We start from the raw sequence: 12395 nt of genomic DNA, 5'->3' as shown, positions 1-12395 counted from the left end.
TATACGGAGGTTGTTCCAGGAACAAAATCTGAATTACAATAAGGACTTCTACACGTTCTGGGAGTTTAACTTTGCACCATTTTCTCCAATTGCCTTTTCAGGTGAGCAAGTGCACTGTCCTGAGGGAGACCCAGAGTGTAGACATCACCACAGGTGTGGCCAGTGCTGCTTCTTGGTTCAATGTCCAAAGATGCATTCCAGCAACACACAAGAGGAATTATCCAGTCACTTTAACTCTGCATGTCTCGGAGAATATGGTTTGCCAATGCAGATCAATGTTGGGCCTATATGAATTGAGATCTATTCAAATTCTCGCCTCCATTCAACTTTTAGAACACAACTGGCAGATGAGTATTATTCCACATTCCCCCTTTGAGTATCCCTTGGTAGTGTATTTCATGGATCGTAGAATAGCACAGGCGACCCATCAAGTCTGTGCCAGCTCTTTCGAGCAGCAATCCAGTTTGTTGCACCGCCCTACAAATGCTGCCAGAGCTGTTGAGATTTTCCAGCATTTTATCTTTGGTTTTAGATTCCAGCATCCACAGTAATTTGCTTTTATTATTTATTATTGTTGCACTCCCACTGTTTCCCCATGTCCCTGCAATGTTTTAATCCTTTCAGTACATGGCCAATTATGGAAGCCACTATTGAATCTTCCCCACCACCCGAGTCACAGGGCATTCCAAATTCTAACCAGGTGACATTTTAAAAAAAAATGACCTCACATCACTTCTGGCACTTTTGTTAATCACTTCAAATCTTTACTCTCCAGTGTTATTAACCCTTTAGCCATTTGAAGCAATTTCACCTCACTTATTCTGTCCAGCCAATTGCCGTTTTAAGCCCCTCGACCAAATTGCCTCTTTGCCTTCTCTGATCACAAGGAAATAATTTTTAACTTCTCCAGTTTATCCAGCTGTAAGTTCTCATCCCCAGAACCATGCCAGTAAATCTCTTCTGTACCCTTTCCAAAACCTGTGTGTCCGTTCTAAAGTGTGGTGCCCAGAATTGGACGCAATACTCCAGCTGGGGTGGAATGAGTGTTTTGTACAGGCTCAACATCACTTCCTGACTTTGTACTTTGCTTCCACTTATGGTGTCTAAGATTCCATGTGCTCGAGCTGTTTTGTTCACCTGCTGACCCATTCCATTTTTTAAGAATATAAGAACTAGGAGCAGGAGTAGGCCATCTGGCCCCTCGAGCCTGCTCCGCCATTCAATGAGATCATGGCTGATCTTTTGTGGACTCAGCTCCACTTTCCGGCCTGAACACCATAACCTTTGATCCCTTTATTCTTCAAAAAACTATCTATCTTTACCTTAAAAACATTTAATGAAGGAGCCTCAACTGCTTCACTGGGCAAGGAAATCCATAGATTCACAACCCTTTGGGTGAAGAAGTTCCTCCTAAACTCGGTCCTAAATCTACTTCCCCTTATTTTGAGGCTATGCCCCCTAGTTCTGCTTTCACCCGCCAGTGGAAACAACCTGCCCACATCTATCCTATCTATTCCCTTCATAATTTTATATGTTTCTAGAAAATCCCCCCTCATCCTTTTAAATTCCAACGAGTACAGTCCCAGTCTACTCAACCTCTCCTCGTAATCCAACCCCTTCAGCTCTGGGATTAACCTAGTGAATCTCCTCTGCACAACCTACAGTGCCAGTACGTCCTTTCTCAAGTAAGGAGACCAAAACTGAACACAATACTCCAGGTGTGGCCTCACTAACACCTTATATAATTGCAGCATAACCTCCCTAGTCTTAAACTCCATCCTTCTAGCAATGAAGGACAAAATTTAATTTGCCTTCTTAATCACCTGTTGCACCTGTAAACCAAATTTCTGTGACTCATGCACTAGCACACCCAGGTCTCTCTGCACAGCAGCATGCTTTAATATTTTATCATTTAAATAATAATCCCGTTTGCTGTTATTCCTACCAAAATGGATAACCTCACATTTGTCAACATTGTATTCTATCTGCCAGACCCTAGCCCATTCACTTAACCTATCCAAATCCCTCTGCAGACTTCCAGTATCCTCTATACTTTTTGTTTTACCACTCATCTTAGTGTCATCTGCAAACGTGGACACATTGCCCTTGGTCCCCAACTCCAAATCATCTATATAAATTGTGAACAATTGTGGGCCCAACACAGATCCCTGAGGGACACCACTAGCTACTGATTGCCAACCAGAGAAACACCCATTAATCCCCACTCTTTGCTTTCTATTAATTAACCAATCCTCTATCCATGCTACTACTTTACTCTTAATGCCATGCATCTTTATCTTATGCAGCAACGTTTTGCGTGGCACCTTGTCAAAGGCTTTCTGGAAATCCAGATATACCACATCCATTGGCTCCCCGTTATCTACTGCACTGGTAATGTCCTCACAAAATTCCACTAAATTAGTTAGGCACGACTGCCCTTTATGGATCCATGCTGCGTCTGCCCAATGGAGCAATTTCTATCCAAATGCCTCGCTATTTTTTCCTTGATGATAGATTCCAGCATCTTCCCTACTAGCAAAGTTAAGCTCACTGGCCTATAGTTAGCCGCTTTCTGCCTACCTAATTTTTTAAACAGTGGTGTCACGTTTGCAAATTTCCAATCCACCGGGACCACCCCAGAGTCTAGTGAATTTTGGTAAATCATCACTAGTGCATCTGCAATTTCCCTAGCCATCTCTTTTAGCACTCTGGGATGCATTCCATCAGGGGCAGGAGACTTGTCTACCTTTAGCCCCATTAGCTTGCCCATCATTACCTCCTTAGTGATAACAATCCTCTCAAGGTCCTCACCTGTCATAGCCTACTTTCTATCAGTCACTGGCATGTTATTTGTGTCTTTCACTGTGAAGACCGACCCAAAAAACTCGTTCAGTTCCTCAGCCATTTCTTCATCTCCCATTATTAAAACTCCCTTCTCATCCTCTAAAGGACCAATATTTACCTTCGCCGCCACTCTTTTTTGTTTTATATATTTGTAAAAATGTTTACAGTCTGTTTTTATATTCTGAGCAAGTTTACTCTCATAATCTATCTTACTCTTCTTTATAGCTTTTTTAGTAGCTTTCTGTTGCCCCCTAAAGATTTCCCAGTCCTCTAATCTCCCAGCAATCTTTGCCACTTTGTATGCTTTTTCCTTCAATTTGATACTCCCCCTTATTTCCTTAGATATCCACGGTCCATTTTCCCTCTTTCTACCGTCCTTCCTTTTTGTTGGTATAAACCTTTGCTGAGCACTGTGAAAAATCGCTTGGAAGGTTCTCCACTGTTCCTCAACTGTTCCACCATAAAGTCTTTGCTCGCAGTCTACCTTAGCTAGTTCTTCTCTCATCCCATTGTAATCTCCTTTGTTTAAACACAAAATACTAGTATTTGATTTTACCTTCTCACCCTCCATCTGTATTTTAAATTCCACCATATTGTGATCGCTCCTTCCGAGAGGATCCCTAACTATGAGATCATGAATCAATCCTGTCTCATTACACAGGACAAGATCTAGGACTGCTTGTTCCCTCATAGGTTCCATTACATACTGTTCTAGGAAACTATCACGGATACACTCTATAAACTCCTCCTCAAGGTTGCCTTGACCGACCTTGTTAAACCAATCGACATGTAGATTAAAATCCGCCATGATAACTGCTGTACCATTTCTACATGCATCAGTTATTTCTTTGTTTATTGCCTGCCCCACCATAATGTTACTATTTGGTTCTCCCCGTGTCTGCGTGGGTTTCGCCCCCCACAACCCAAAAATGTGCAGAGTAGGTGGATTGGCCACGCTAAATTGCCCCTTAATTGGAAAAAATAATTGGGTAATCTGAATTTATTTTTAAAAATTTCTTTTTTAAATATGTTACTATTTGGTGCCCTATAGACTACTCCTATCAGTGACTTTTTCGCCTTACTATTCCTGATTTCCACCCAAATGGATTCAACCTTATCCTCCATAGCACCAATGTCATCCCCTTACTATTGCCCGGATGTCATCCTTAAATAACAGAGCTACACCACCTCCCTTACCATCCACTCTGTCCTTCCGAATAGTTTGATACCCTCGTATATTTAACTTCCAGTGTGACCATCCTTTAACCATGTTTCAGTAATGGCCACTAAATCATAGTCATTCACGATGATTTGCGCCACCAACTCATTTACTCAATTCCGAATACTACGAGCATTCAGGTAAAGTACACTTATGTTGGGTTTTTTACCTCTGTTTATTCCTTTTAGTATTACTGGGCCTATTCACTGAGCTCCCCTCAGTCACTGTACCTTGTACTGTCACCCTTTTTGATTTTTGACTATGTCTTCTCTGCCTTGCACTTTTCCCCCTTACTTCCTTTTGCTTCTGTCCCTGTTTTACTACCTTCCAACTTCCTGCATCGGTTCCCATCCCCCTGCCACATTAGTTTAAACCCTCCCCAACAGCTCTAGCAAACCCCCCCCCCCCCCCCCCCCCCGGTTCCAGTCCTGCCCAGGTGCAGGCCGTCCAGTTTGTACTGGTCCCACCTCCCCCAGAACCGGTTCCAATGCCCCAGGAATTTGAATCCCTCCCTCTTGCACCATCTCTCGAGCCACGCATTCATCCTATCTATCCTGACATTCCTACTCTGACTAGCTCGTGGCACTGGTAGCAATCCTGAGATTACTACCTTTGAGGTCCTACTTTTTAGTTTAACTCCTAACTCCCTGTTCATACATTTTTTTATTTCCAATTAAGGGGAAATTTAATGTGGCCAATCCACCTATCCGGCAATCTTTGGGTTGTGGGGGTGAGACCTACGCAGATGCCGTACCATTCCTAAAGATTTATGCACAAGCACCCCAGGTCTTACTGCACTGGCTGCCCTTTCAATTTGTACCACGTCAGTTGTACAGCTGCCACCCCTTGTTATTCCGAGTAAACTTTATCACCTCATAAATTTCAATTGCATTGTGTCTGCCCATTCCACTTGCTTGTCTATGTCTACTTGAGGTCTACGGACATCTTCCTCACAGTTTACTAAACTTCAAGTTGCACTCCCCAGCAAATTTCATAATTGTGCCCTGTACTCAGTCATTCGTGTATATTTCTCATCATTTATCAACTATTCTCAGAAATATGGCATAAAGTTTGATTCAAACTGCACCTTGGTGTGTTGCACCCTCTTACACACCCCCCCCCCCCCCCCAACCAATCCCGCGGCAAGTAAACTGACCAGTTTCTCTCAAGTCCTTGGCACAGACATGGTTGTGCTACATGTTTAAATTGGTTTTACCCCCAACACTAATGCAAGCAGAAATGTTTGTGCAAGTTCTTCAATCAAATTGCAATACATTTCCTTCCTGTAGCTAAATGTGCACATTGCAATCAGGGTTCAATTACCAATTATTAATGCTCATTCTCTACAAAGGATGTACCTATTGGAGGTGCGTGCTACTTGTGTAAGACTAACATTTTTACAATATTTTATTGCGAACAAACTAATCATTATTATTCATAAACTCTCTGACTTTAGGGTTAACCTGATGACTACCAACCAAAAGGCAACTCTGAAGAGAAGGATTAAACCTGATAAAAGTCAAGAATGCCAATGTCAGCATATTGCAGCTCTGGTGTGACACATTTATCACTTTTGCCTTTTTAGTGTAGCATGCACATCACCTTCCCTTAAATTATTAAATGTCACCACTCTCCGTGCTGCATTCGAACCATGGTAGGACCTCCAAGCAATTAAAAGGAAGCATTGATGGATTTAATAACTTCTACTGTGTCATTAATCAGCAGCTGCCTCAGTTGAAGTTACAAGGGGTCTGCTAATGGAGTAGAAATGAGTGGGCTGGAGTTACAGCGCACCTTCAGCATTTGTTTATTTGAGTAAACACTAAGTGTCTGCAATGCCTCTCAAAATATAGCAATAAGAGAAGCTGATGTACCGAGTAGCAGCTTTACTCAATGCCTCCTCCACTATATGGAATTGGAACACGCTCCCTCAGGTCTGCGAGGGTGGCTGCAGGAAGGAGGTGTTGAAGAAACAATTTTGGATGCACCAATTCACATTAACATTAGATTTTTGAGACAATTGCAAACGTTTATCACTACTTGAAATGTATTTTGTTTGTTCCTTCCAAAATTATTAGAGCGGATCACTTTTTTCAAAACTATTATGGGCATCATGCTTAATTTTTAACCTGAGACATCATGTATTTATTCCCTGACCAGAATGAAAGAAAACTCAAAATCCAAAAGGCCAAATGTTTACTACACAGTTTGGAACTCAACCAGTCTTGGGAGTTAATTCTTTTAAAATATAAATTTAGAGTATGCAATTCTTTTTTCCCAATTAAGGGGCAATTTAGTGTGGCCAATTCACCTACCCTGTACATCTTCTGCGTTGTGGCGGTGAAACCCACCCAGACACAGGGAGACTGTGCAAACTCCACATGGACAGTGACGCTTGGCGCCGTGAGGCAGCAGTGCTAACCACTGCGCCGCCCTCTTGGGAGTCAATTTAATGCTAGGAGTGTTTCAGGTGAAGAATGTGGACGCATTTAAGGAGAAGCTGGACAAATACATGAAGGAGAAAGGAATAGAAGGCTATGTCCATTGGGTTAAATAAAGCAGAGTGGGAGGACCGAATGGCCTGCTTCTGTGTGGTAAATTCTCTGTAATGTAATTCTATGCAAGTATGGTTTAAGTTACTGCAGTTATTTTTGTACCCCATTAGCAAGACCTCTCGAACTCCCCTGGTAACCTGACCGAAGACAGCTGGTTGATTGCTGGCAGAGCAGAAGCTGTCGAATCCAGTGATGGTCTTTTTTAATTACTTGAAGGTCCATGCCAGGACTTCAAGTACAGCATAGAAACTGGTGACATTTGTAATCCGAGGTAGTGTTTCCCTGTGGTAATTTTAAAGATGTGTGCAGAGTTTTCTGAGGTAAACGGAGGAGCAGAGGCAGACTTGGCCTTGCGCAGTGCATGTTCAAAGCCAACAGCAGGATATCTGGATGTTATTTCAGCTACCATATAGCTATCTGTCTGGATTCAATTAAATGACTGGGTGTTGGCAGTAACTGGTGCTGAGGAATAAGCTTGTTAAATATATGCCTTATCTGCACATCTTAGAGGCAGCTCGCTATTGGTTTGGCTTCCCCAGCTGGCTTTCAATCCCTGTTGTTTAACTGCACTTTGTCTAATAACCTCTTATGTTCAATAAATGCAAAGTATTCATCCACCGTGTCTGTAATATAGGTTCATGAGCTGGGGATTCCAATTTTTTCTGATCATGTTGATGTCAAACCATATCAAGGCATATAGTTAACAACACCCAAGATTCTGCAGGAGTTAGCAAAACAAAATTAAATGTGATGTTCGACATTAACCTCTCGTCTTGCTAACTTATGGGGGCAGTATTTAAAGAGAGCAGAACATACAATACTTAAAGGGGAGATCATCTCATGCCAGCAGTAACAGAAGTCACAACCTCACAATTAAAAAAAAGTTTGTTCAGTACCTTTTCACTATTGGTGCAAGGCACTCGGCTCATGTTTTGGACTTGCACAGATTTATATCAAGTTAAATTCAGGCATGGACAGGGGGCTACAACACCTGTGCAGATAAATTGTACTAATATAGGCCAAGTTATTTCAAATCTGAAAAACCAGCTTCAGCACATTCACTGTGCTGCCTTCAACAGGGCGCTTCAGAAATACCCTCAGTCGTCACTGACAAAAAGCCAAACTCAGAGGTTTCATGGATGCCTTACAGGCAAGTCTGAGGTAGCTACCAGATACACTCCAGTTATGCCTGGGCTGCTACACCATCAACCAGTCAAGTTTCACCTCGTGCAGTTTAAAAAACAAAATTGTGGCGTCATTTATAATCTGCCACAAAATTGGAAGCACCATTCATCACTTTTATCATTTCATCACTCCTGCTCTCCACCCTATTGCTGATCTTTCCCTTTAGGTCTTTATCCCAGGCTCTATACTTACCTCAAAGCTGCTTATCTCGAACATCTTCCAGTTCATTAACCAGAAACATTAGCTCGGATTCTCTCTCCACAGATGCTACAACCAATTTCAAAGACTTGTATCATGTGATGGCTGGATTGAGGCAAAAAGGAATGCCTTACCTCGTTCAAGAGACTTGTTGATCCCTCCTGCTGACAGTGGACCATTGTGAAAATTAGTCAGGCTGTCTCTTCTACCTACCGACCTGACATTGCCATGGTAACGATTGACCAAGATCTGCCTTAGAGCTTCACCCTTGGTAAGGCAAAAACAAACGTGTTAGACAAGTGGAGAGTACAGAGCTTTGAGAGAGTGAGCAGGTGGAATTGTCAACCATTTACAACAAATGAAAAGCCAACATTAGCAAGAGGTTGTCATATTGTTTGGAATGAAGCAGCATTTGATGAACACAAAGTGCATCTCTTCAAAATTGACATGCTCATTGATGGGAAGCACCTCTTCCCGGCCAGTGTAACCACAAGAGATGATTCAGCAACAACCAAATTAAAGCATGTGTATTGTGGGTGAGGGAATGGGCAAGAATACCAGTGGCCTGGACAGAAGCAGATGTAGGGCTGCCAGATACTGAGATTCATGATCAATACCTGCCCTCTCCCCAAGTTATCCTCTTGGCACCACACAACAGTTAGCAAGATACAGCATTGTTCTTTCCATAAGACATAGGAGCAGAAGATAGCCGTTCGGTCCATCGAGTCTGCTCCGCTATTCAATGAGATCATGGCTGATCTGATATAGTCCTCAACTCCACTTTCCCACCTTATCCCCAAAACCCTTGATTCTCTTGTTGATTAAAAAGTCTGCCTTTGTGAGCAACCTTTCGCTCTCCTGCATTATTCTCTACAGCTTGGTGTCAAATTTTGTTTGGTACTGCTCCTTTGAAGCACTTTGGAACATTTTACTATGTTAAAGACAAGTCTTATTAATTTTGTGAAAGGAGCTGGATGACTGCCTGTCTTTACAGAAAGATGTCACAATCCTAATAAGAGGATGGCATTCAATCTTGTCTCAGTCATGTAACCATTAGATCTTCAAGCAGGTTAGGTACAAAGCGAGTTGGCCACCCCCGATTGAAACATTAATAGACAGGATCAAGCAGAAAAGAGCCAAATGGGTAGCTCAAGTGAACACCAAAGCTCAAAGCACTCCAGCATACATCTTTGTATATACCTGTCAGGAGAATATCCAAGAACATTGGAAGTAGAAGAGATTTAACCATGAGAATGAGGAAGACTGTAGTCACTGTAAATAAATGTTTCATTTATTTTCTCTTATGTATGTATTCCATCTTAAAGCACAAGGTAGGGATTTGCAGTCCACCTTGGCACAGTGCAGCCAAGTGCAGCCATGAGTTTGGCTTTCATCGTCAAATCAAGATGGTGAGGTTTCATAGAATCAAAATGTTTGCCTGCAGATGGCATCAGGAGAAATTCTGTGTGTATTTGCTAATGAGGTAATGAACGTGCTTCAGACTTCCCTGGAGGTTCAGCATCAAAAGTTTATTTTTGTTTTAAAGCTTCATTCTACTACTCGCTGAATCAAACTTTTGTTTAGCAACTGGCTCCTGTAGCAAATGATCATCACAAGGCTCTCTCTTGACCGTTCACTAACTAAACGTACCATGGGATTTGATGCTCAGTAATAGCAGCCAGGAAGTTTTACAGGTCAATTATTAGTCTGTGCTCTTCTTAGCCAGAGATGCTAAAGTTTATTTCAGCGAACTGGAGATGGAGGACTGGGAAAGGAAAAGTAGCAGTAGGTTGACAAAAAATAGCTTTCCAATTACTCCCTCCTATTGTCAAGTGCCCTTTGCCAGTAGGTGTCTTGTGCAAACTTTAAATGAGAATAAGGTTACACTCCCACTGTCACAAAACTCAATGCCACTCACTGCCTGGTTTCGCCAATAAGGAGCAGCCAATTTGAAGTGGTTTCACAGGGCTGACAGCAGCTGTAAAAGAATATCCTAAGCTCACCTCACTACCTTCAGGAGACATAGCGTAGTTCATATGTTAATGAACATGTAACCAAGAGAAGGTTAGTTTAGTTCCCACTGATACGCTTTGAATTCGGTGAGAACACAAATCTGAAAATGAAAAGCTAGTACCAAAGTCACAATGGAGCTGCTGGATTGTTGCTGGAAACCCAAAGGGTTCATTAATGCAATCTTCCATCCTTACCTGGATCTGGATCCAGTCCCACCAATTTTGATCTTTACCTGACTTTTGGAGTGGCCTAGCACGTCACTCAACTGTATCCCGACTGCTACAAAGCGCAAGCTGTGACAGAGTTAGAAGACAATCCCCCAGCTTCTCACGGCGAGGGGGGATTGGCAAAAAGTGCCAGCCTTGCCAATGATGCCCATATTTCAAAAATTAATAACCTAATGGGAACTGGGAATATACAGAGCTGCCTAAAGCAGCTGGCATCCTGATGTTGATTAAAATGGAGCACAAAGTCCTTCCAAAGAACAGAATGATCTACCTTAAATCGGGACAAAAAAAATTGGCTGGTGGTGAAATTTACTCATGTCTGTTCATAGAATATTATTTGTGTTGTCAGGCAGCCTCACCAGAATGCTAAATAAAAGTAGGTCTACCAACGGAGTTTGAAACTCACCAACTCTACACGCAGAAAGAAAGAAAATCGCACCGTACTCTCAGCCGAGAATTGGAAAAATGAAGGCGAAATCCCGAGGCTCACAAAACTCCGTAAAATTCAAGGATCCAGTGAATCCGAAACAAGCTATCGACTGTAAACACTGGTAAATGCAGATCGCGGGAATGTCATATATTAATCCATTCTTCATCCTGGCAATTAAGTTTGCTTTAACTTTTTGTTAGGAGAAGCAGAACACTTCTCAATGCTAACAAGGCTCCCATAATTGTGAAACCAAAGTTGCTCCTTTCCAATGCAAAGCCAGCAAGAACTGAGCTTGCTCCAGCACTCATCAACAGCAACCTAAATCAAGATGCCCACAGGGAATCTCCAATTGGATAATTGGAATTGGATCTGACAGTCAGAAAATCAGGCTTTCCTTATTGTTTTTTTTAGGGTAACGGGGTGGGGGCGGCACTAAGGATTCTAAACTCCATTGTGAAATTTTCCACATTTCATTTATAAAGATTATCAACAGAGAAAAGACACAGCTCTGTTATGACAAGAACTGTGATTGGGGAAGAAATGGGAGGACAGATCTTGGGACTTGGGTGAGAGAAAGGGCACAGACTGTCGAGTTTTGGATGGCCTCCGAATGGCAGAACATGGGAATCCAGTCAGGAAAGAATTTGAACACATTCTCGCCATGTCTGCATGGGTATCAACCCCACAACCCAAAGATGTGCAGGTTAGGTGGATTGGCCATGTTAAATTGCCCCTTAATTGGAAAAAAACAATAATTGGGTACTCTAAATTTATTTAAAAATAAATAAATAAATTTAGAGTGCCCAATTTTTTTAAAAAATGGAAAGCATTTGAAGAGTCAAAGCTAGGAAGTGACAATGACACAAATGAGGGTTCCGTCAGATGAGCACGCGGCAGTTGAGTGATTGCAGAGTGGACGTAGACGGTCTTGGGGATGACATGGGTATACAGTCTAAAGTACAAGCACCAAGGTCAGGAATGATCGATCTGCTTCAGCCTCAGACAATCATCAGGGAGGGGGATGGGGGCAATCGCATGGGAACAGAGTTTGGAGCGAGAACCAAAACACAGTGGCTTCAATCAGCCCAACATTTAATGAGAGGATATTCTGCTCATCCACTACTGTATGGCCGAACAGGAATTCTGACAGTTAAGGGAAATAAGAGGGGTCAGGAGAGCCCTTGGTGACAAGGTAGAGCTGCGTGTAATGCAAAATTCCAACTTTGAACCTTTGCCGACATGCCAATTTCCAATGTTTTGTCGTTCCTTGTTGCTGTTTATTACATATAAAGTAACTTGGCTTGAAGGGCTTTCAATGTGGGTGTAGGTAAGTTAATTAAGATTGGAAATGTAGTATGCGCTCATACAGTATCAACAGCATCCCGAATGAAAAATGGGACAACTAATACCACCAGTTTTGGGCCACTGGCTAAGCTGACCCCACTATTTCCATATTTAAAATTAAATATTGATCCTCTGTCTCTATGGTATAAATGTTGGGCACGCTCTTCTGCTCTTTAACTGCTGGCCAGGTGGTTATTAAATCTTACTGCTTATACAAAGGCACTAATTGGGTTTTCTGGACTTGGCAAAACAAATGGCTGTAACTTTGTGATCTTGCTGTCCAAATCAGAAAACATAGCTCGAAAAAAATTAGAAGGATAACTGCTTAAGCACAGAATTTAAATGCATCAGTTTTAATCCAAATATAAATTCTGATCTCA

General features: G+C 42.1%; 1 protein-coding gene across 4 annotated transcripts in view; it reads right to left on the bottom strand.

The window, feature by feature from the left end:
- LOC119973141 (inositol 1,4,5-trisphosphate receptor type 1) overlaps positions 1–12395 on the bottom strand; it is a 624311-nt gene that overhangs the window by 268974 nt on the left and 342942 nt on the right. For all 4 annotated transcript variants that reach the window (XM_038810748.1, XM_038810749.1, XM_038810750.1 and 1 more), the window contains one exon: positions 8136–8268. In XM_038810748.1, the coding sequence (XP_038666676.1) occupies positions 8136–8268 (133 nt within the window). The remainder of the gene's footprint in view (positions 1–8135; positions 8269–12395) is intronic.

The sequence above is a fragment of the Scyliorhinus canicula genome, chromosome 11 (genome assembly GCF_902713615.1).
Source record: "Scyliorhinus canicula chromosome 11, sScyCan1.1, whole genome shotgun sequence".
Taxonomy (NCBI): Eukaryota; Metazoa; Chordata; class Chondrichthyes; order Carcharhiniformes; family Scyliorhinidae; genus Scyliorhinus; species Scyliorhinus canicula.
The sequence above is the reverse complement of the archived record's forward strand: the minus strand, read 5'-3'. Positions and strand labels throughout refer to the sequence as shown.